General features: G+C 45.7%; 1 protein-coding gene across 1 annotated transcript in view; it reads left to right on the top strand.

Annotated features, from left to right (window-relative positions):
• The window catches only part of GABBR1 (gamma-aminobutyric acid type B receptor subunit 1), a 330,834-nt gene that overhangs the window by 287,782 nt on the left and 16,846 nt on the right, over positions 1-26,206 (top strand). The window contains exons 19-22 of the mRNA XM_082263684.1: positions 4,314-4,430; positions 7,150-7,243; positions 7,430-7,557; positions 9,707-9,835. Coding sequence (XP_082119810.1) covers positions 4,314-4,430; positions 7,150-7,243; positions 7,430-7,557; positions 9,707-9,835 — 468 coding nt within the window. The remainder of the gene's footprint in view (positions 1-4,313; positions 4,431-7,149; positions 7,244-7,429; positions 7,558-9,706; positions 9,836-26,206) is intronic.

The raw sequence follows: 26,206 nt of genomic DNA, 5'->3' as shown, positions 1-26,206 counted from the left end.
TCAAAAATTACAATTTTTAAGAACTTTTTTGTGTGATTAATAGTTAATGGGGCATGACCCAGAACCCTAGGCACTTTTTAGGGGCATTTATTGGGTTTTAGGGCTTAAAAATTGTGTTTTTTGATTACCGAAGTTCGGGTCCCATTGATTTCAATGGGGTTCTGAAATCCGGGCCGAACTTTCGGGAAGTTCGGATGTTCTGGCCGAACCAAACTTTTCAAAAGTTCCATCATCCTTACTATTGACCTCTACACTGTTTGTGACAGACTATGGACCTCTGCACTCTGCACTACTTACTACTGACCTTAGAACTTTACTTTACCTACTACTGATTCCTTCAAAATACATTACAGACTACTTACTCCTAAACTCAGCATCACGTATTACTGACCCTTGAACTCTGCATTAATTACTACTGACCACTACACTCTATGTGACAGACTACTGGCTCCTGCACCCTGCATTACCTACTACTGATTCCTGCACTTTTTGTTACTTACTTCTGACCCCTGCACTTTATATTACTTACTACTGACTTCTTCAATAAGCATTACAGACTACTGACCCCTGAACTCTGCATCACTTATTACTGACCTGTGAACTCTGCATTACTTACTACTGATCTCTACACTATATGTGACAGACTAATAACCCCTACACTTTGTGTTACTACTGACCTCTGCACTCTGTGTTACTACCGACCCCCACACTTTGCATTACAGACCAACGACCTATGAACTCTGCATTACTTACTACTGACCTCTACACTATGTGACATACTTCTGACCCCTGCACTCTGCATCACTTACTACTGACCTCTACACTCTACATAACTTACTACTGACCTCTGCACTACTTACTACTGACCCCTGCACTTTGTGTAACTTACTACTGAGCTCTGCATTACTTACTACCAACTCCCACACTTTGCATTACAGACCAATGACCCCTGAACTCTGCATTACCTATTACTTACCCCTGAATTCTGCATTACTTACTATTAACCTCTACCCTTTGTGTGACAGACTAATGACCCCTGCACTTTCTTTTACTTACTACTGACCTCTGCACTCTGTGTAACTTACTACCAACCCCCACACTTTGCATTACAGACCAATGACTCCTGAACTATGCATTACTTATTACTGACTCCTGAACTCTGCATTATTTACTACTGACCTCTACACTGTATGTGACAGACTACTGACCTCTGCACTCTGCATTACTTACTACTGGCCTCTGCACTCTGCATTACATACTACTGACCCCTGCCTGCACTATGCATTACTTACTACTAACCCCTGCACTCTGCATTACTTACTACTGGCCTCTGCACTCTGCATTACTTAGTACTGACCCCTGCACTCTGCATTACTTAGTACTGACCCCTGCACTCTGCATTACTTACTACTAACCCCTGCACTCTGCATTACTTACTACTGGCCTCTGCACTCTGCATTACTTAGTATTGACCCCTGCACTCTGCATTACTTAGTACTGACCCCTGCACTCTGCATTACCTACTACTGACCCCTGCACTCTGCATTACATACTACTGACCCCTGCACTCTGCATTACTTACTACTGACCCCTGCACTCTGCATTACATACTACTGACCCCTGCGCTCTGCATTACTTACTAGTGCAAAGCAGGGAATAAAAACAAGCACATCCTTTAGTAAAAGCAGCTCACAGTACAAACACAAACACTGGCTAGGCATACATTTAACCCTTTGATCGGCCCAGATATTAACCCTTTCCCAGCCAGTGTCATTAGTACAGTGACAGTGCATATTTTTAGCACTAATCACAGCATTAGTGTCACTGGTCCCCACAAAAGTGTCAGTTCTTGCCAGATTTCCCACCATACTATCACAGTCCCAATTTAAGTCAAGGTGTTATGGAAGCCCAGGTTTCTTTGATAGCGATCTTCAGCTTATCTGCATTGTTGGGTCTGGTGTCTCTCATCTTCCTCTTGACAAAATCCCACAGATTTTCTATGGGGTTTAGGTCAGGTGAGTTTGCTGGCCAATCAAACACAGTGATATCATCTAACTATGGAAAATTCACACTGGATCTCATGCAACTTGGATTATGTGCCTCTCCACTCTTCCTCCAGACTCTGGGACCTTGGTTTCCAAATACTGTAAAATGCAAAATTTTCCAGTCAGTGATGATTTGAGGAGCCATGTAATCTGCTGGTGTTGGTGCACTGTGTTTTATCAAGTCCAACGTCAATGCAGCCCTCTACCAGGAAATTCTAGAGCACTTCATGCTTCCCTCTGCTGACCAGCTTTATGGAGATGCTTATTTAATTTTCCAGCCGGACTTGGCACCTGCCCACACTGCCAAAACTACCAATACCTGGTTTAATGATCATGGTATCACTGTGCTTGATTGGCCAGCAAACTCGCCTGACTTAAACCCCATAGAGAATCTGTGGGGTATTGTCAAGAGGAAGATGAGAGACACCAGACCCAACAATGCAGAGGATTTGAAGGCCGCTATCAAACCTGGGCTTCCATAACACTTCAGCAGTGCCACAGGCTGATCGCCTCCATCCCACACCACATTGATGCAGTAATTTATGCAAAAGGAGCTCCGACCAAGTATTGAGTGCATACTATACTGTACATGGACATTCTTTTCACTAATCCAACATTTCTGTATTAAGAATCCTTTTTTTTTTGGGGGGTTTTATGTAATATTCTAATTTTCTGAGATACTGAATTATGGTTTTTCACCAGCTGTAAGTCATAATCATCAAAATTAAAAGAAATGCTTGAAATATATCACTTTGTGTATAACGCATTTATATGAAAATATGAGTTTCACTTTTTGAATTTAATTACTAAAATAAATACATTTTTTGATGATATTCTAATTTTTTGAGATGCATCTGTATGCAGGTCTTTGTGAGCACCTGGCTTAACCACTTGCCGACCGCCGCACGACTATTTACCTCGGCAGTCAGCCCCTCACAGGCAAAGTGACGTATGGGTACGTCGCTAGCCTGTGAGGGTCTAGGGAGCGAGCGTGCGCCGCCGGAGGCGCGCTTCCGCGTGGTCACGGACCCCCCCCGCGCGTGTGCCCCCCCCCCCGTCACTCGCGATTGTCCGTTAGAGCAGGAGAAAGGCAGGCGGCTAATGTAAAAATGCCGCCTGTCATTCTCCCCTGTGTAGGAATAGCGATCATACGGTTTTACTATGTAGGACCATTGATCACTGTTCCTACACCTCAAGCCACAGCCAATCACAGTTAGAAGCACGCCCCTAGGGACACACTTAACCCCTCCCTCTCAAAAAAGTTAACTCCTTCACTGCCAGTGTCATTTTACAGTAACAGTGCATATGTATAGCACTGATTACTGTAGTAATGTCACTGGTAACCCCAAAAGTGTCAAAAATGTCAGTCAAGGGTCCTATCTGTCCGCCGCAATGTCGCAATACCGCAAAAAAAATCGCAGATTGCTGCCATTACGCGTTAAAAAAAAAAACAATAAAAATGACAAAAATCTTTCCCTTAGTTAGTAAACGCAATAACTTTTGCGCAAACCAATCAAACATAGGTAGCATAAAACAAATTGGCCTAAAATGTTAAAAAATTTTGATTTTTACATTTTTTTTGGGAATTTCATATAAAAAAATGTGAAAAATATTGTTATTTTTGCAAAATTGATGCTCTTTTTTTGTTTATAGCGCAAAAAGTAAAAATCGCACAGGTGATCAAATACCACCAAAAGAAAGCTCTGTTTGTGGGAAAAAAAGGACGTCAAATTCGTTTAGGTACAGCGTCGCACGACTGCGCAATTGTCCGTTAAAGTCACGCAGTGCCGAATTGCAAAATAGGCCCTGGTCAGGAAGGGGGTAAAATCTTCCGGGGCTTAAGTGGTTAATAATTGTGGTTATCCCTGGGGTGATGTGATTTGACTCTGTATATGTATACTTTGTTTTCCTTAGTTACCTTTTTACAAGAAATTGGCCTTTGTTATGGTCTGGAGACACATTGTTCATTGGTGCTAGTGTATTGTAGTGCCGACTGTTGTCTCAGTTTTTTATGTTTGTAACTTTATAATGAAAATTAAAAAAAAAAAAAGGATTTTCCAAAAACATGTAAGCAGTGCCAAAAACCAAAAAATGGCCTGGTCATGAAGGGGGGTCTTTCAGAGGTCAAATGGTTAATATACAGTAATTATATCTCTCTGCACTGTGTAAATGTTTTTGTAGTTTGTCTGGACCATGCAGGATTCTGGAATTCTCTACCTTCTGTAATGTATATAGCAGTTCTGAGTGTTTTGTATGTTTCCTTCGCAGCAATCTCAGACGTTGGAGCCCTGGAAGTTGTATAGTACGGTGTCCTTGCTGTTGGGTCTGGATGTCATCACACTGGGGATCTGGCAGATTGTGGATCCTCTACAGAGGGCTATTGAGGTGAGTGAGACGCCTACAAAATATTTTAATCCAGTAGTAACCTAGCCCAACATTTCTAGACTTAAATGTTGGCCATAGATGGGTTGAATCCTGAAAGAATTTTCTTTCGAAAATCGTAACTAAGAATTTTCATTCATATTTCACACCATTAGTGGGCCACAGCAATGGCTGATTTTTGTGCGGCCATCTAGTTTAACCACCTGCCGACCGCTCACATTGGCTATACTGCGGCAAAGTGGCTCGTTATCGTCCAGCGACGTAGACCTACGTCGCTGGACTCCTCCTCTTCTCTGCGGCGCACGCGTGCCGCCGGAGGCTCGCTCCCGCTGTATTCAGACACAGCGGGAGTCGGGCCAGGGGAGGAGAGGCGGTGATCACCGCCGCTCTTCCCCGATCGTCGGGGATCGAGTGAGGAAATCCGCCCGCTTGTGTAAACTCCTATGTGACAGGCAGGGATAGATCACAGGATTCAGCATAGCTGAACCTGCGATCTGTGTCTGTGTCACACAGTCCCCTCCCCCCACACACGTCAGTAAGCACCAGGCATACATTTAACCCCTTGATCACCAATAAAGTTAACCCCTTCCCTGCCAGTGTCATTATTACAGTAACAGTGCATATTTATAGCACTGATTACTGTAGTAATGTCACTGGTACCCCCAAAAGTGTCAAAAATGTCAATTAGGGGTCCGATCTGTCCACCGCAATGTTGCAGTCCCCGCAAAAAAAATCGCAGATCGCCGCCATTACTAGTTAAAAAAAAAAACAATAAAAATGACATAAATTTCCCGTAGATAGTAGCTGCGATAACTTTTGCGCAAACCAATCAAAATACGCTTATTGCAATGTTTTTTTTACCAAACATATGTAGCAGAAAACAAATTGGCCTAAAATATTAAAAAATTTTGATTTTTACATTTTTCTTGTGGGAATTTCATATAAAAAATGTGAAAAATATTTCTATTTTTTCAAAACTGACGCTATTTTTTTGTTTATAGCGCAAAAAGTAAAAATCGCACAGGTGATCAAATACCACCAAAAGTAAAACCTCTATTTGTGGGGAAAAAAGGACATAAATTTAATTTGGGTACAGCGTCGCACGATCGCGCAATTGTCCGTTAAAGTAACACAGTACCGAATCGCAAAATATGGCCTGGTCAGGAATGGGGTAAAATCTTCTGGTCTTAAAGCAGTTAAAAATATGCTCATTGAGAATTTTTTTGTCAAAGACATGTAGCTAAATACATTTTGGCCTAAATATATGACAAAAATTGAATATATTGGATATGTTTTAACTGTCAAAGTAGAAAAATATTGTTATTTTTTCAAAATTGTCGCATTTTTTTATTAATATCGCAAAAAATAAAAAGCGCAGAGATGATCAAATACCACCAAAAGAAAGCTCTGTTTGCGGGGAAAAAAGGACGTAAATTTTGTTTGGGTACGGCGTTGCATGACCGCGCAATTGTCAGTTAAAGTTGCACAGTGCCAAGTTGCAAAAAGTGGCCTGGACGTAAAGCAGGAAAATCCTCCGGTGGTAAAGTGGTTAAGTGATCAGGCGTGTTGGAAGTTTTTTGAAAAATAACTAATTTCTAATCAATGATGACAGAATCGTGGGAGAAATATAATCGAAAAAGAAATGCTCATGAGTTGTGACCTGGAGAGAAAAGAAGATTCCCAGCCATGAAAATTCTTTTGTGTAGCAACATGAGGTGAAACTGAAGGCTTGGTTGGTTGAATTTCAAAATCAGGGGGGGCACCGTCAGATTACAAAACGCACTAAATTTCTGATTTTCAAAAGAAGACTTGTTCGGAATTCAACCCATGTATGGCCTGCATAATAGAGCCTTCTACAAACACACCGTACCACTTACATATAATGATAAACTCTTAGCATAAGGCCTATTCTAACTAAATGTTCCATAGACACTAGGCAGGGATGAGCGTAGCCAATTTGACAAAATTGATTTCATAGTGAATTTATGTTTTCCACCTTCGATTTCGCTGAGCTAGAAACTCTCCATTGAGCTGCTTAGACCAGTTTTGCTTTGGGAAAGGCCAAAGCTCAACTCATTCATAGTCAGTTTTGTACCACATGTTGTGAGTTGTTTGAATGAAATACAACTGAACCGTACAGAGGTTCTGATGTTTAATAAAAATCTGATATGTGTTTTAGGCCCTAAAGCCCCGTACACATGCAACGATTATCGGCCGACCGATCGTCTGACTTTTGTCCAGAGTGGTGTTTTGTTGGTTGGAATGTGCCTAGACTGCACACGAATTTTCTCGTCCAACAAAATTCTACTTCAGAAGTGATGTCATGTGTTGGGTTGCTTTCTTTGTGTTCTTTCTTCACTGAGCATGCCCAGACTTGCTCATCAGATTTTTCCCTGTTGAAATCTGTACTGACTGCACGAAAATTGGCCATTGTGTTGACGGCCAACAAAAATTTTATAGTCTGCACACCAGATTTTTTTCGGCCGAAAAGTCGGAGTTGGTTGTCGGAAGCATCATACTAACAAGCCGAAAATCGGCAGATCGGACGTTGGCCCGAAAATTCCCTGCCAATTTTCGACGCGTGTGTACGAGGCTTAAGGGTCTTGTCTGCAACGCCGGGCTCTCTTCATCTCTCAGACTAAGAACACAGCTGCCATATAGTATATTGTATATACTGCTGTATGTATTGTAATCATAAAAAAATATTTATAACACAAAACAGGAATTTACTAAAGAAGAGCCTCGTGGAGACCTGGATGTCCTCATCCTCCCACAGCTGGAACACTGTAGCTCTGTGAAGATGAATACTTGGCTTGGTGAGTTCCATAATTTCCTAATCTCTTATAATTCTTTCTGGTATGTCCTATATGTTCTACATCTCTGTGTTATGATGTACTTAGATGTTATACTATACTTTAGATTTAGAATTGCCTCCTGATATCCTCAATCACAGCAACATCATACCTTATATGTTCCACCTCTTCACTGTTCTTTTTCTTTAGGTATTGTGTACGGTTCCAAGGGTCTTCTTCTTTTGCTCGGTATTTTCCTGGCCTACGAGACAAAGAGTGTCTCCACTGAGAAGATCAACGACCATCGTGCAGTGGGGATGGCCATATACAATGTAGCAGTAAGTTTTAGAAATGGTGGGAGACATGTTCCACACGTGGTGGTCAAGTGCGGCAATTCTGGATCAGAGCCCACACCTTAATATACTCCGTAACCATGGGGAATATTATCAAAGACCCCAAAAATAGCTTTACCTAATGAATCTGTGGAAGGGATACCTCGACATACAGTACATAGGCTCTAATTTACTTTATGGTTTTGGCGGCCAAAATAGCTATTACCACTGCGTGGAAGAAACCAGTGGTTGAGTTGGTGATGATGAATCATAAGCTCACCTGGATAGTGACTATTGAAAAGCTGGTTAGCATACTTGATACCATTGCTGCCCATTTTGAGAGAGTCTGAAATCCATGGATACAATATCTATCCCCAATCTCCTACATAGGGAGCACTCTGGTGGTGGCCAGGGGTGCGAACGGCATGGATCTCGATTCCCCTTCTCTTTTTCTTTCTACTCCCCCCTCCCCTTCTTTCTCTTCTTCTACTTTTAATTCTTCCCCCCTCCCCTTTCTCTTTTCTTTACGTCCCGTCTTGCACTTTTCATCTACTCTCTAAGGATCTTTTGAATTGGGGAGCCTCCCCTCCCCGTTTCCCCCTTTTTTTTCTATCTTTTATGCCAGCGGCCCCTCAACTGTCATCTGGCAAGGGAAAATGTTTTGAGCTTCTTGGGTTTAGCTATTCTTTATCTGCTTCAACAGGAACAGCGGGAGGGGTAGGGGGGTCCTCTCTAAGGGAAATTTGTTTTTTTCCCCACTGAATAGCCTTTATTTATCCCACTAATTCAGTCTTTTTAATGTTTGTAATAGGCCTTTTTCTTTTAAGTTAATGTCTGCCTTTTAAACTTTTGGAAAAAAATCTTTTAATAGATATTATTAAAATAGAAATGGAGGGAGACCTCAGTACAACCCAAAGCACCCACAACAGCCAAGTCTTACAGGCACACAACCTATGGCATAGCTCCCAACTGTCCCTAATTTCGAGGGAATGTCCCTAATTTGGAACAAAGTCCCTCTTTCCTCCTCATTTGTCCCTTATTTTGGTCTGATCTATATAGTTGTATAAAAAATGCACTTTTTATCTTTCAAAAAGTGTTTCCCAGTGCTAAAGCTTTCATCCAATTTCTAAATTGCTGCACCTGTAAATTTCAAAAGCCAGTTTAACCACTTGCCGACCAGCCAACGCCTATATACGGCGGCAGGTCGGCAGGTTCCCGCGAATCGCCGTACCTGTACGGCGGTTCACAGGAGCGATCTTGGGGGCGCACCCCCCCCCCATTCGCCACAGTAGAAGCTAATGCACGGGGCCGGCGGCCGTGATTGCTCCCTGTGGAGAGAGAATGGCAGTCTGCTGATGTAAACACAGCAGACCATTGTTCTCTCAGTAATCAACACAGAGCTCCTCCTATTTAGAAACACAGGTCCCTGTGTTGATTCCACAAGCCCATCCCCCTCACAGTTAGAAAACACCCCCTAGGCTCACATTTAACCCTTTGATCGCCCCTGGAGTTAACCCCTTCCCTGCCAGTGCCATTAGTACAGTAACAGTGCATATTTTTAGCACTGATTAGGATAAAAGCAATCCGGATGCTGGAGTCCCATGTCTTGAACCAGACTGCCTTTTCTTCTGTTTTCTGCTACCTTACAGCTTGTTCACACAAGACACAAGAACAAGAGTTCAGAGCGCATAGGTCTTGACTGCCTTCCAAATTTTGAGCCCCGAAGAAGGGAGTCTATGAGACCCCCTAAAATCATTGTACTGTTTCATGCTACTACATTTGGACTACGCCATCTCTGAGTACTGGTATTTTGGCCCTCCAACACACCAGCATTTCTAAGTTATGAAGGAACTGAAATAGTTGCTTTGCCGTAAGCAATCTGCAGTATGTCATTTGTATGTGGTTGGTGAAAACCACCTGACATAAAAGTCGTGACTTTGTGGTTAAGGTAGCTCTGAAGAATTAGGTACTTTGATCCCCCAAAACATTTCCGCTGTATATTTACTTGATTATCAATAGAAATTGAGCCTATAACCATCAAGTCATATGACTATTCATGTAGGGAGTTCCTCACCCACCACACACACACACTCCAGGAAAAAAGGCTTTCTTCTGCTCTGAAACCCTTCCCCTTTCTTTTATCCTTTTTCTTTAGGTCTTGTGTCTAATAACTGCCCCTGTCACCATGATCCTCAGTAGTCAACAGGACGCCTGCTTTGCATTTGCATCTTTGGCTATCGTCTTTTCGGCCTACATCACCCTAGTTGTCCTCTTCGTACCTAAGGTAAGGAGCAACATGAGCTGGGATCCAATGGTCATTTTAAACTGATTCTGTTTGAGGTTCTAGTAGAGCTTTATTATAGTTAGAAACCACATGGGAAACTAAGCAAAGAACAAGTTCTTTCATGCAAACGTATATCTACTTATTTTTGTTTTGCTTTGTATAGAGAAGGGAATGGGAAAAACTCCTCACAGGTTTCTTTACCTTCTTGACTCAGGAACATAACAGTGAATGAGAGGAAATATCTCCAAAGAGGAAATCCTATCTTAGATAGTTGTTACCAGACCCCCCGAAAGGAAGATTTCCCTTCACCTTCTGGTCTAATGACAACTGTAAGTTTTGTGTCAGGCTCCTAAGGTAGCAACAAGCCCCTGAAGAAGTCCAACTCTGGGTTCCCCAGGGAACATAGACAAAGCCCCAGCTTCCTTCTTCCAGAGGGCCCCTAATTGTGGGGATGGACTTGCAGCAGACTGGAACCAGATCATGGCCTCCATGTAAGCCCAGCTGAAGATGCAGAGACCACTCACAGGTTCAGTGTACATATGGCAGAAGACAGAATAGGATCTGGGAAACAAGCCGAGGTCAGGGCATGCAGCAGGCAGGCAAAAATAGTAGAGGAGCCGGGGTTGGTATGCGGGAAGTCAGACACAGAATGCAAGTATTACGTGAGAAAGCAGGAACACAGAGAAACTAGGAAGATGCTCAGGCAATGCAAGCTGCACTGAGAATGTGTATATATATATATATATATATATATATATATATATATATATATTGTCATGGACCTTGGAATGCGGAGGTTTTCCTCCTTGAAATCTGTTACACAGTGGGGGGGGGTCTTCTGCTCTGTCTTAGGCTCCAGACGGCTCCATTGTTCTGTGTCTGGCTATTGTGTACATTGATTGCCCCCTGGGGCTTCTGTCTCATTACACATGGCAGTCCTTCTAATCAAGCTATCGGACTAACCCCTGCTGACTCATTTTCAAGTCCTCATTTGCATGGCTAAGGAGGACCTGAAGGAGGACACCATGTACTTTACAATTGACCAATAGGAAAGCAGTTGTTGGGGGTGGGATGTTTCAAATTCTGTATAAAAGTGTGTTGTGTACTTCCAATAAAGGCCTTCCTGTTTGAAATTACATACAGCCTGCCTGGTGTTTGTTCTAATGGATTCCGAACGGCACATAGCTGTAGTTCGGATCCCGGGGCCTTGGGTGAGCAAACCATCAGACACTGCGATCTGCAAGCTGACTCACTAGTAGCAGAGGAGTGTCGGGAGAGCGGAAGCGAGCAAGCAAGGGTCTCGTTACATATATATTTATATATATATATATATATATATATATATATATAGAGAGAGAGGTGGACCAAGAAGTGATACAAGGAAAAGGGATTTAAATCCACAGTAGAGCAGGTGCCGCCCATAGGTGAACACAGAAGCCAGCAGTACATGTGAATAGAACCACATGTCCAGCAGAACCACTGCAGCAAAGAGGTGAGAATTTCACAAGCTAGAAACTGCAGGCTAAACTGTGACATTTTGCATTTGTGAGTTTCCTTCATAGCGAGGAATAAAAGCATACATTTTTGGACTACTGACCATCACAAGTATATGAGCTTGTTGGACATCCCATGTCAAAACCATGTGTAATAATATTGAGTTGTCCCCTCCTTAGTGGCTATTCAACTTTTCAGTTGAAGGCTTTCCACGGGATTCTGGAATGTCTGTAGAACTTTGTGCCTCTTCAGCAATATGTGAGGTCATTTACTGTTGTATGATGAGAAGACCTGGCTTACAATCAGTGTTCTAATTCATCCCAAAGGTGTTCACTCGAGTTCCTTTCAACCAAACTGGGCAATAATGGAGTTGCCCCCTCATTAGTGGCTATACTACTCTTCTGTTGAAGGCTTTCCACAGGGTTCTGGAGTGTCTGTAGAAATTTGTGTCCCTTAAGCCATTTGTAAGGTCAGGTACTGACATTGGATAAGAAGACCTGCTTCACAATCTGTATTTAAAGCCAGCCCAAAAGTATTCAGTGAGCTTGAAGGCAAAGAGAGAGTTCCTTTCAACCAAGCTGGGCAATAATATGGAGTTGTCTCCTCCTTTGCAGCTATACCACTCTTCAGTTGAAGGCTTACCACAAAATTCTGGAGTGTTTGTAGAAATTTGTGTCCCTTAAGCCATTTGTAAGGTCAGGTACTGATGTTAAATGAGAAGACCTGGCTCTGAATCAGTGTTCCGAATCCTCCTAGAGGTGTTCAACGAGGTTGAAAGCAGTAGCGACTACTTGAGTTTATTTCACCCAAACTGGTCAAACCATGACTTCATTGAGCTGGATCCACAAGGTTGGAAGCCCACAAATTTTCCAAAATACCTCTGTATACTTTAGCATTTAACACGTGAACTCAATCATCTGGTGGGTCTTCCAAATAACTTTGGCAATATGAATATAGTGTATATCTCCTTTGTGTTATAGTTTGTTCTGTACTGATAAACTAATGAATCCTTTTTCATACTTAGCCACCAATGTTCTGGAATAAAACTATAATTCATGCACCCGTAATTATCTCTTTTGCGCCTAGGTATCCTGCGACCTAGGAGCGCATATATAAACTATTTGATATATAATTCATGCTTAGTGACTAGGGTTGAGCGGACACCTAGATGTCCGTGTTCGACGGGTTCGGCCGAACTTTAAAAAAAAGTCCGGGTCCGTGTCCCGGACTTTTACCGAACTTTTCCCGGACACCGAACCCCATTGAAGTCAATGGGGACCCGAACTTTAAGGCACTAAAATGGCTCTAAAACACCAAAGGAAAGGGCTAGAGTGCTGCAAATGGCAGCAAAACGTAATTAAGAGCATGGCAAGTGCTCTGCAAACAAATGTGGATAGGGAAATAACTTAAAACAACAAAAAAAAACAGAAAAATAAAACAATGTTCTTCTTCATCTCTGAAGGACGAGGCCCATATGGAGTAGGAGGGAGGTTGAGGTGGTGGTGGATGTGGCGGTGACATAGGCGTGCGCACAGGGTGTGCTGGGTGTGCCTGGGCACACCCTAATCACCTAGGGCACATAGCATTGCCAGTGAGGAGATGGGAAAGATCTCCCTGGGACCTGCTCTGCTCTATTTCTCCTTGCCTACAGGTACATGGCCCCGATACATTACTCTCCCTGCTGGCAAACACATGCATGTGTATTTCAACTTTGGGGTGCACACCTTAATGCAATAGGCTGCGCACACCTATGGGCGGTGTAGGTGGAAGCGGCGGTGGAGGAGGACCAGGGCCGGATTAACAGCATCATGGGCTTGGTGCTGAGGATTTTGAAGGGCCTTAAGGGCCGTGCCTTGCCATGCACCCAGAGGAGGAAGGGTGCAGCCATGCATGCCTAATTCAACATGGGATGCTGTCTCTGAAGCCCATAAACACATCCATGCATCGCCAACTGTCCCTCCTTGTCCGGCCTTCACGCTGTGTGGGGAGGTTCTGAGGGTGCTGCCTGGGGAAGCGAGCATAGAAGCCAGACTTCTGTGTTTACAAGTGACAGAAGAGCGGTAACAGTGAATATGGCCAACCCGGGGCCTATATAAAAGGTAGGGGCCTGGAGCTGCAGCTCCAATAGCCCCTACATTAATCTGGCCCTGAGGAGGAGGACGAGGTAGCCAACACTGCTTCTTTTCAAAAATTTTAAATGAGGGTACACCCCAAAAGAGTGAGAAAGAGCAAAAATGGAACAATGGGTGGGTAAGGTCGGTATCCATTGCTATTCTGCATAAGGTACGGAAAAGTCCCGTGGGATCCATGCCTGGTTCATTTTAATGAACGTGAGCTTGTCCACATTGTCTCTGGACAGGCGGCTGCGCTTGTCTGTTATAACGCCCCCAGCCGTGCTAAATACCCGTTCAGATAATACACTGGCTGCAGGGCACGCCAGCACCTCCAAGGCGTAAAGGGCAAGCTCAGGCCATGTGCCCAATTTGGAGACCCAGAAGTTGAAGGGGGCAGACCCGTCATTCACTACATGTAGGCGTGTGCACACATACTGCTCCACCATGTTGGTAAAATGCTGCCTCCTGCTAAGACGTTCCATCTGAGCTGCTGGTGCTGCTGTTTGTTGTGGCGTGCTGACAAAGCTTTTCCACATTTCGGCCATGCTAACCCTGCCTTCTGAGGTGCTGGCGGTGCCCTGGTTGCGTTGGCGACCTCCTCCTCCTCCTCTGCCTTGTGCTTCCACTGTGGCCCCGCTGTCAGATGGGAATGCCAGCAGCATGGCGTCTACCAGCGTGCGCTTGTACTCGCGCATCTTGCGATCGCGCTCCAGTGAATGAACCCCAACAACTTGGAAAGGTGGATCTCTCTCACACGTACCAACACAGACTATCCCCCAATTTAACTGATCCCCAAAGGTTTTTGATTAAATAGCGGAATAGAAAATATGATCCAAAAAAAGTGTATGTATATCACACGTACACAACCACACTAGGCCCCAATTACTATTGTTTGTACCCCTAAAAGGCTAGATGAGGAGTAGGGGGGGTATGGAACAGGCAGCACCCTCAAATCTTCAGAAGTATGAGATGAACCCCAAAAACTTGGAAAGGTGGATCTCTCTCACACGTACCAACACAGACTATCCCCCAATTTAACTGATCCCCAAAGGTTTTTGATTAAATAGCGGAATAGAAAATATGATCCAAAAAAAGTGTATGTATATCACACGTACACAACCACACTAGGCCCCAATTACTATTGTTTGTACCCCTAAAAGGCTAGATGAGGAGTAGGGGGGGTATGGAACAGGCAGCACCCTCAAACCTTCAGAAGTATGAGATGAACCCCAAAAACTTGGAAAGGTGGATCTCTCTCACACGTACCAACACAGACTATCCCCCAATTTAACTGATCCCCAAAGGTTTTTGATTAAATAGCGGAATAGAAAATATGATCCAAAAAAAGTGTATGTATATCACACGTACACAACCACACTAGGCCCCAATTACTATTGTTTGTACCCCTAAAAGGCTAGGAGTAGGGGGAGTATGGAACAGGCAGCACCCTCAAACCTTCAGAAGTATGAGATGAACCCCAACAACTTGGAAAGGTGGATCTCTCTCACACGTACCAACACAGACTATCCCCCAATTTAACTGATCCCCAAAGGTTTTTGATTAAATAGCGGAATAGAAAATATGATCCAAAAAAAGTGTATGTATATCACACGTACACAACCACACTAGGCCCCAATTACTATTGTTTGTACCCCTAAAAGGCTAGATGAGGAGTAGGGGGAGTATGGAACAGGCAGCACCCTCAAACCTTCAGAAGTATGAGATGAACCCCAACAACTTGGAAAGGTGGATCTCTCTCACACGTACCAACACAGACTATCCCCCAATTTAACTGATCCCCAAAGGTTTTTGATTAAATAGCGGAATAGAAAATATGATCCAAAAAAAGTGTATGTATATCACACGTACACAACCACACTAGGCCCCAATTACTATTGTTTGTACCCCTAAAAGGCTAGATGAGGAGTAGGGGGGGTATGGAACAGGCAGCACCCTCAAACCTTCAGAAGTATGAGATGAACCCCAACAACTTGGAAAGGTGGATCTCTCTCACACGTACCAACACAGACTATCCCCCAATTTAACTGATCCCCAAAGGTTTTTGATTAAATAGCGGAATAGAAAATATGATCCAAAAAAAGTGTATGTATATCACACGTACACAACCACACTAGGCCCCAATTACTATTGTTTGTACCCCTAAAAGGCTAGATGAGGAGTAGGGGGGGTATGGAACAGGCAGCACCCTCAAACCTTCAGAAGTATGAGATGAACCCCAAAAACTTGGAAAGGTGGATCTCTCTCACACGTACCAACACAGACTATCCCCCAATTTAACTGATCCCCAAAGGTTTTTGATTAAATAGCGGAATAGAAAATATGATCCAAAAAAAGTGTATGTATATCACACGTACACAACCACACTAGGCCCCAATTACTATTGTTTGTACCCCTAAAAGGCTAGATGAGGAGTAGGGGGGGTATGGAACAGGCAGCACCCTCAAATCTTCAGAAGTATGAGATTGTGTTCACTGTACCCCACAAAGATTGAGTTCACTGCACCCCACAATGATTGTGTTCACTGCACCCCACAAAGATTGTGTTCACTGCACCTCACAAAGATTGTGTTCACTGTACCCCCCAAAGATTGTGTTCACTGCACCCCACAAAGATTCTGTTCACTGTACCCCACAAAGATTGTGTTCACTGCACCCTAAAAGGATGTTGTTCACTGCACCCCACAAAGATTGTGTTCACTGCACCCTAAAAGGATGTTGTTCACTGCACCCCAAAAAGATTGTGTTCACTGTACCCCCCCAAAGATTGTGTTCACTGCACCCCACAAAGATTGTGTTCACTGCACCCCAAAAAGATTGTGTTCACTGTACCCCCCAAAGATTGTGTTCACTGCACCCCAAAAAGATTGTGTTCACTGTACCCCCCAAAGATTGTGTTCACTGCACCCCACAAAGATTCTGTTCACTGTACCCCACAAAGATTGTGTTCACTGCACCCCAAAAAGATTGTGTTCACTGTACCCCCCCAAAGATTGTGTTCACTGCACCCCACAAAGATTCTGTTCACTGCACCCCACAAAGGATTTTGTTCACTGCACCCCAAAAAGATTGTGTTCACTGCACCCCAAAAAGGATTTTGATCACTGCACCCCAAAAAGGATGTTGTTCACTGCACCCCAAAAATGATTTTGTTCACTCCACCCCAAAAAGATTGTGTTCACTGCACCCCACAAAGATTGTGTTCACTGCACCCCAAAAAGATTGTGTTCACTGTACCCCCCAAAGATTGTGTTCACTGCACCCCACAAAGATTCTGTTCACTGTACCCCACAAAGATTGTGTTCACTGCACCCCAAAAAGATTGTGTTCACTGCACCCCAAAAAGGATGTTGTTCACTGCACCCCAAAAAGGATGTTGTTCACTCCACCCCAAAAAGATTGTGTTCACTGCACCCCACAAAGATTGTGTTCACTGCACCCCAAAAAGATTGTGTTCACTGCACCCCAAAAATGATTTTGTTCACTGCACCCCAAAAAGGATTTTGTTCACTGCACCCCAAAAAGGATGTTGTTCACTCCACCCCAAAAAGATTGTGTTCACTGCACCCCAAAAAGATTGTGTTCACTGCACCCCACAAAGGATTTTGTTCACTGCACCCCAAAAAGATTGTGTTCACTGCACCCCAAAAAGGATGTTGTTCACTGCACCCCAAAAAGGATTTTGTTCACTTTACCCCAAAAAGATTGTGTTCACTGCACCCCACAAAGGATTTTGTTCACTGCACCCCACAAAGATTGTGTTCACTGCACACCAAAAAGGATTGTGTTCACTGCACCCCAAAAAGATTTTGTTCACTGCACCCCAAAAAGATTGTGTTCACTGCACCCCACAAAGGATTTTGTTCACTGCACCCCAAAAAGATTGTGTTCACTGCACCCCAAAAAGGATGTTGTTCACTGCACCCCAAAAAGGATTTTGTTCACTTTACCCCAAAAAGATTGTGTTCACTGCACCCCACAAAGGATTTTGTTCACTGCACCCCACAAAGATTGTGTTCACTGCACACCAAAAAGGATTGTGTTCACTGCACCCCAAAAAGATTTTGTTCACTGCACCCCAAAAAGATTTTGTTCACTGCACCCCAAAAAGATTGTGTTCACTGCAGCCCAAAAAGATTGTGTTCACTGCAGCCCAAAAAGATTGTGTTCACTGCAGCTCACACACAGAAAAATGGATGTGGATCACTGACACCTGCCTATCTCCAATCCCACACCACACAGCAATATCGATTGTAGTTTGTAGAACACAGTTTCCCTAAAATTCAGCAGACTCTGTCCCTAACAGGATTGAGAAGAGATCGTAGATCAGGATTGAGTGCAGATTCACCCCACCCCCCACACAGCAATATCGATTGTAGTTTGTAGAAGACACTGACCCTATAATTCAGCAGACTCTATCCCTAAAATGCCTACAACTCGCCCTGCCTAAACACTCCGACCTGTCCCTCAATTCTATCCGGACACAAATGGTTTTTTCCTGCCTATCTTTCCCTAATCAGCAGCCAGCACATTGATGTGTGCTCTGTCCCTTAGCTAAGCAGCAGAATGACGCTGCTGCGGCGGCTGCCTCGAACTTATAAAGACTTGGTCACATGCTTCAGACGGCCAATCACAGCTACTAAGACATTTGCAGGCATGGCTGGGATGGCTTAAGGCACACCAGTTAAACGATTGTTGATTGGCTGTTGAAAGCCCGCCATGAAAAGAGCGCCAAAGCATGCAAAACCCGGAAATAAAACGACCGAACACGGATTTTTACCCGAACATACAGTAAAGTGTCCGTGTCCGTGTTCGGGTAAAAAAAATCCAATTATTCGGTACGAACACGAATAATACAGTCCGTGTTCGCTCAACACTATTAGTGACCCTTAAAGAACAATCTTGAGAAATAAATCAAATGTAGGAATAGAGTAAAAAAAAGGTTAATGAGCTCAATTAGAGAAACAACAGGTATAGTGATGCTGTTGTTCTGGACATTTTATAGATAGGCAACTCCTATCCTCATATTGATTGGTGGTTCCAAATTAATAACTACTGCAGTAGGGAACAGACACAAAAAAGATACACTCCGCATCTTTCCAAAATAACTGTTCTGTTTTATTTGATGCAATTGAAGGCTTTTATACACATGATTATGTAGGTATCACATTATTATTACAATTGTACTCTTATGGTAACAAGGGGCGTAACATAGGCAAGACTGCAAACATGTAATGAAAACATTATTAGTGCCGTGTGCACAATGAGTGCAGTGTGCAATACATACTAGTGATCGAGCGATATCGGTTTTTCGTTGTCGATACCGATATTCTGGCCAATGCATATCGGTATTGGCCGATATTTTTGCTTCTCTGCTGCATCAGTTGTCATTACAAGACAGCCGACCGTTGGCTATGGACGCCGGTACCAGGGTGATGCCTCTAGCTGCAGGCTTCACTCCTGTACAAGCACTTTCCCAAAATATCGACAATATCGGTAACCTCAGGGGCCGATTCCGATATATCGGGAAAAGTGCATATCGGCCCTCGATATATCAGCTTTGCCGATAATCGGTCGATCTCTAATACATACAAAATAAAATACAATAATATACAGGATATATAAAATTTCCTTTACACTATCAAATGAAACCTGTTGTGAAACAAATTTAGAGGCTGAGTTCTTGTGCCTGAAAATTTGACTTGCTTGGCTGTCATGCTTGCCCTCTAAACAAGTGGGCTAAACAGGACTTGAGGCATGACTCCATGTTGGCTATCTTGCTCTACCTGCTGTATCTCTTCTGCAATAAAATGAACAACAAGAGCAAGAGGGTTCCCTCTGAGTGGCATTTTTAAGGGCAATACTGTAAAGTACAGAAGTTGCAGAGAAGGTTTGTATAAAACAAGTATGCCAAATTTATTACACACAATACAAAAACTCAAAAAAGGCAAAAAGATTGATAGGAAAATACAATTGAATACAATTCAAGGCAGTTCAAATACATAAATGACCAACATGTCTACTATCCATAGAAGGGACAGTGGAAGACCCAACGTGTTTTGAAATAAATTGTATGTTTCTTCATCAGGGGTCAATGAACATAATACATAGTATAGCTGGATCGAAAGGTCAATTTGTTTGTAGAACCACAGTAGTTAAAAACAACAGAAAAGAAACGACCATCATAGCTGCACCTGACCATCTCCAACAGTCTCCATAAGGACGTCTCCCAGGGGGAATCACAAAAAGCCCTCCACTAGGGGGCGGCTGAAGCACCTACCCTCAAAGAGCTATGTTGGTATCTGTAGATAGCTAGCCAATAGTCCAAATAGAAGATGGTAGAACTGTAAATATCTATTTAGGAATTTGAATGACAACTGCATACACCAATTTGTCCCAGTTGCTGCAAATCTCTCTGAGATTGAAGTCCAACAGGGTTAGTGGTCCTGGATATAGCACAGGGCAGATGGCATCAGGGGCAGACTGGAAATTTTCTTTCCAGCGGGCAAGTACAAACCAGAGGCCCATGGTCCCACTCTCCCAATCCTCCTCCTGACCCCCTTCCCAAGCTGAAGCCCTGCTCCAGATACTCTCTACTTACCGGCTGAATCCGGGTTTCTGACCTGGCCAGCAGGGGGCGGTTGGGGGGGAGCTAGGACAGCTCAGTTGGGGCTGGCTGGGGCAGAAGAGTCTCTAGTGGGGCATGGAACCGGCCTCTGCTCAGACACAGGGGGGGAGGCCTGTGCTCTGTCCTCGTCTTCATCCCGCACTCAGGATTCCTTTAGGCATGTCTGTGGCAGAAGTGCTGCAGCCTTTTTATGGGGCATCAGAGCGGCCCAGGGGGCAATTGCCCCCCTTCCCCCTGGCCCAGTCCCCCCCAGAATGGCATCATAAAATGAACTGACCTGCCTGCTTCCAGTCTTTAAAATGTACGCTGATCTGCGCATGAACGGTGCCTGTGTGCCGGGATGACTGCACTTCTGCGCATGCCTGGGAGTTACATCATCCTGTGGCAGCCAATCAAGATGGCGGAAGACCAGCACCAGGAAGAAGCTGGGGAGAATGCTGGAGATGCAGGTGGCGGCGAGGCACCTCTCGGGCGTTGGACTGTTGGAGAAGAGGTAAGTATTGTGGACTTTAGTTAGTTCCCCCTTGAGGCCTCATTCACACCTGAGCGAGTTTTTTGCGTGTTTTTCAACGCGCATTCACTTGCACAACAAATCCCCCAACAATAGCTCCAGAAATGTTTTGGTCGCGGAGTGTATGGCGTTTTTTCAGTGCGTGTTTTGTAGCGCGTTTTTTCGCTCAACAAGTGCATGTCTGCTGCCTATGCTTGGGGTGCCATTACCAATTAATGGCAGCACCAGCATAACCCTCGGTTGCAGTGCGTTTCTGAAGCGCGTGGCAAAGCGCACAACACAAAGGCCAGCTCCTTCCAATGGTAAAAGCTGAACGGAAAACACAGGCTGCATTATATGGCAGTTGTTTGTTTTTTCTGCCTGGAATTTAGCTGTAACTAGGGTTGAGCGGACACCTAGATGTCCGTGTTCGACGGGTTCGGCCGAACTTTAAAAAAAAGTCCGGGTCCGTGTCCCGGACTTTTACCGAACTTTTCCCGGACACCGAACCCCATTGAAGTCAATGGGGACCCGAACTTTAAGGCACTAAAATGGCTCTAAAACACCAAAGGAAAGGGCTAGAGTGCTGCAAATGGCAGCAAAACGTAATTAAGAGCATGGCAAGTGCTCTGCAAACAAATGTGGATAGGGAAATAACTTAAAACAACAAAAAAAAACAGAAAAATAAAACAATGTTCTTCTTCATCTCTGAAGGACGAGGCCCATATGGAGTAGGAGGGAGGTTGAGGTGGTGGTGGATGTGGCGGTGACATAGGCGTGCGCACAGGGTGTGCTGGGTGTGCCTGGGCACACCCTAATCACCTAGGGCACATAGCATTGCCAGTGAGGAGATGGGAAAGATCTCCCTGGGACCTGCTCTGCTCTATTTCTCCTTGCCTACAGGTACATGGCCCCGATACATTACTCTCCCTGCTGGCAAACACATGCATGTGTATTTCAACTTTGGGGTGCACACCTTAATGCAATAGGCTGCGCACACCTATGGGCGGTGTAGGTGGAAGCGGCGGTGGAGGAGGACCAGGGCCGGATTAACAGCATCATGGGCTTGGTGCTGAGGATTTTGAAGGGCCTTAGGGCCGTGCCTTGCCATGCACCCAGAGGAGGAAGGGTGCAGCCATGCATGCCTAATTCAACATGGGATGCTGTCTCTGAAGCCCATAAACACATCCATGCATCGCCAACTGTCCCTCCTTGTCCGGCCTTCACGCTGTGTGGGGAGGTTCTGAGGGTGCTGCCTGGGGAAGCGAGCATAGAAGCCAGACTTCTGTGTTTACAAGTGACAGAAGAGCGGTAACAGTGAATATGGCCAACCCGGGGCCTATATAAAAGGTAGGGGCCTGGAGCTGCAGCTCCAATAGACCCTACATTAATCTGGCCCTGAGGAGGAGGACGAGGTAGCCAACACTGCTTCTTTTCACAAATTTTAAATGAGGGTACACCCCAAAAGAGTGAGAAAGAGCAAAAATGGAACAATGGGTGGGTAAGGTCGGTATCCATTGCTATTCTGCATAAGGTACGGAAAAGTCCCGTGGGATCCATGCCTGGTTCATTTTAATGAACGTGAGCTTGTCCACATTGTCTCTGGACAGGCGGCTGCGCTTGTCTGTTATAACGCCCCCAGCCGTGCTAAATACCCGTTCAGATAATACACTGGCTGCAGGGCACGCCAGCACCTCCAAGGCGTAAAGGGCAAGCTCAGGCCATGTGCCCAATTTGGAGACCCAGAAGTTGAAGGGGGCAGACCCGTCATTCACTACATGTAGGCGTGTGCACACATACTGCTCCACCATGTTGGTAAAATGCTGCCTCCTGCTAAGACGTTCCATCTGAGCTGCTGGTGCTGCTGTTTGTTGTGGCGTGCTGACAAAGCTTTTCCACATTTCGGCCATGCTAACCCTGCCTTCTGAGGTGCTGGCGGTGCCCTGGTTGCGTTGGCGACCTCCTCCTCCTCCTCCTCTGCCTTGTGCTTCCACTGTGGCCCCGCTGTCAGATGGGAATGCCAGCAGCATGGCGTCTACCAGCGTGCGCTTGTACTCGCGCATCTTGCGATCGCGCTCCAGTGAGTGAATTAAGGACGGTACGTTGTCCTTGTAACGGGGATCCAGCAGCGTGGCCACCCAGTAATCAGCACAAGTTAGAATGTGGGCAACTCGGCGGTCGTTGTGGAGACACTGCAGCATGTAATCGCTCATGTGTGCCAGGCTGCCCAGAGGCAACGAAAGGCTGTCCTCTGTGGGAGGTGTATGGTCCGTGTCCTCTGTATCCCCCCAGCCACGCACCAGTGATGGCCATGAGCTGGCCTGGGTGCCACCCTGCTGTGAACATGGTTCCATCTCCTCCTCCAGCTCCTCCTCCTCCTCCTCATCCTCCTCATCCTCCAGAACTGTGCCCCTGCTGGACAATTGCGTCCCTGGCGTTTGCGTGTGCAGGAACCCACCCTCGGAGCCCCTTGCGAATGACTGCCCTGAAAGCCTTGGAAATGTTACCTCTTCATCCTCCTCCTCCTCCTCATCCTGTGCCACATCCTCTTCCATCATCGCCCGAATTGTTTTTTCAAGGAGGCATAGAAGTGGGATAGTTAAGCTGAGAACGGCGTCATTGCCACTGGCCATGTTGGTGGAGTACTCAAAACAGCGCAACAAGGCACACAGGTCTCGCATGGAGGCCCAGTTATTGGTGGTGAAGTGGTGCTGTTCCGCAGAGCGACTCACGCGTGCGTGCTGCAGCTGAAACTCCACTATGGCCTGCTGCTGCTCGCACAGTCTTTCCAGCATGTGCAAGGTGGAGTTCCACCTTGTGGGCACGTCACATATGAGGCGGTGAGCGGGAAGGCCGAAGTTACGCTGCAGCGCTGCCAGGCGAGCAGCAGCAGGGTGAGAACGCCGAAAGTGCGCACAAACGGCCCGCACTTTCTGCAGCAGCTCTGACATATCGGGGTAGTTTTTAAGGAACCTCTGCACCACCAAATTCAGCACATGCGCCAGGCAAGGGATGTGCGTCAAACCGGCTAGGCCCAGAGCTGCTATGAGATTTCGCCCGTTATCGCACACCACCAGGCCGGGCTTGAGGCTCGCTGGCAGCAACCACTCATTTGTCTGCTGTTCCATGCTCCTCCACAACTCCTGCGCGGTGTGTGGTTTGTCCCCCAAACAGGCAAGTTGTAAAACTGCCTGCTGTCGTTTACCCCTGGCCGTGCTGAAGTTGGTGGTGAAGGTGTTACGCTGTCCGGATGAGGAGGCGGTAGAGGATGAGGAAGCGGAGTAGGAGGAGTTAGGAACAGGAGGCAAACTGAAGCGCCCTGCAATCCTCGGTGGTGGAAGGACATGCGCCAAATTGCTATCCGCCTCAGGCCCATCCGCCACTGCATTTACCCAGTGTGCCGTTAGGGAGATATAACGCCCCTGACCGTGCTTACTGGTCCACGTATCCGTAGTTAGGTGGACCTTGGCACAGATGGCGTTGCGCAGTGCACACCTGATTTTTTCCCCCACTTGGTTGTGCAGGGAAGGGATGGCTTGCCTGGAAAAGTAGTGGCGGCTGGGCACGACGTACTGTGGGACAGCCACCGACATAAGGTTTTTAAAACTGTGCGTCTCCACCAGACGGAATGACAGCATTTCAAAGGCCAATAATTTTGAAATGCTGGCATTCAGGGCCAGGGATCGCGGGTGGGTAGGGGGGTACTTCCTCTTCCTCTCAAGTGTTTGGGAGATGGAAAGCTGAACGCTTCCACGGGACATTGTGGAGATGGTTGTTGGTGACCCAGGTGGTGGTGTTGCTGACAGATCGTCTGTTTGCGGGGTGGCAGGTGCCGGTATCACTACAGATGTGGCTGGAGCGGCCGAGACTGCAGCAGAAGAGGAAGCAGGATGAGCCAGAGACGTTTCTTGGTTTTGAAGGTGTGTACTCCACTGCAGCTCGTGCTTTGCACTTAGATGCCTGATCATGCAGGTTGTGCTCAGGTTGAGAAGGTTCATGCCTCGCTTCAAGCTCTGATTGCACAGGGTGCAAACCACTCGTGTCCTGTCATCAGCACATTTTCTAAAGAACTTCCACGCTAGAGAACTCCTTTGAGCTGACTTTGGTGCGCTCGTTCCCTTGCTGCGTTGGGCAGTAGCGGGCGTAGTGTCTAGGGCACGGCCGCTCCGCTTCTGCACCCTGCTCCCTCTTCTGCTGTGCTGGTGGCTCTGTGCGACCACCGCCTCTTCCTCCAAACTACTCAGTTCACCTGCATGACGTTCATTCCATGTGGGGTCGAGGACCTCATCGTCCTCCACATCATCTTCCACCCAGTCTTCACCCCTGCCCTCCTTGTCGGTCTCCACAATGCTGAACGCCGCAGCAGTTGGCACCTGCGTTTCGTCATCATCGGAGACGTGCTGCGATGATCCTTGCATGTACTCATCTTGAGGAATAAGTGGTTGGGCATCGCTGCACTCAATCTCTTCCACTTCTGGGGCAGGGCTAGGTGGATGGCCCTGGGAAACCCTGCTGACAGAGTCCTCAAAAAGAATAAGAGACTGCTGTATGGCTTGGGGCTCAGACTGCTGGCCTGATTTGCAAGGGGGTGAGGTGAAAGACGGTTGGACATTGGCTGCAGGTGCCAACTCTGACCTTTCTGCAGTAGACTGGGTGGGAGACAATGTGAAGGAACTGGAGGCACTGTCAGCAGCAAACCAATCTACTATCGCCTCAACTTGTTCTGGCCTCATCACTTCTAGGGGCGTTTGATGCCCTACCAAATACTGATGCAGGTTCTGTCGCCTACTCACACTTGAGGAAGGTGTTTCACTTGTGCGTGTAGCTGGCACAGATCGACCATGTCCTCTCCTTGCAACAGGAGCTCTACCAGCAGCACCACGACCCAGGCCACGGCCCTTATTTGACGGTCTCCTCATATTTCTGTAATTTAAGATCTTGCCCTAGAAAGGTTTTTATTGAATAGCGGAATAGAAAATATGATCCAAAAAAAGTGTATGTATATCACACGTACACAACCACACTAGGCCCCAATTACTATTGTTTGTACCCCTAAAAGGCTAGATGAGGAGTAGGGGGAGTATGGAACAGGCAGCACCCTCAAACCTTCAGAAGTATGAGATGAACCCCAACAACTTGGAAAGGTGGATCTCTCTCACATGTACCGACACAGACTATCCCGCAATTCAATTGATCCTCAAAGGTTTTTATTGAATAGCGGAATAGGAAATATGATCAAAAAAAGTGTATGTATCTCGCACGTACACAACCACACTAGGCCCCAATTACTATTGTTTGTACCCCTAAAAGGCTAGATGAGGAGTAGGGGGGGTATGGAACAGGCAGCACCCTCAAACCTTCAGAAGTATGAGATGAACCCCAACAACTTGGAAAGGTGGATCTCTCTCACACGTACCGACACAGACTATCCCGCAATTCAATTGATCCCCAAAGGTTTTTATTGAATAGCGGAATAGGAAATATGATCAAAAAAAGTGTATGTATCTCACACGTACAGAAACACACTAGGCCCCAATTACTATTGTTTGTACACCTAAAAGGATGGATGAGGAGGAGGAGGAGTATGGAACAGGCAGCACCCTCAAAGCTTCAGAAGTATGAGATGAA

This window comes from Pelophylax lessonae (assembly GCF_965119305.1).
Source record: "Pelophylax lessonae genome assembly, chromosome: 7".
NCBI lineage: Eukaryota > Metazoa > Chordata > Amphibia > Anura > Ranidae > Pelophylax > Pelophylax lessonae.
This window is presented reverse-complemented; position numbering and strand designations above follow the sequence as displayed.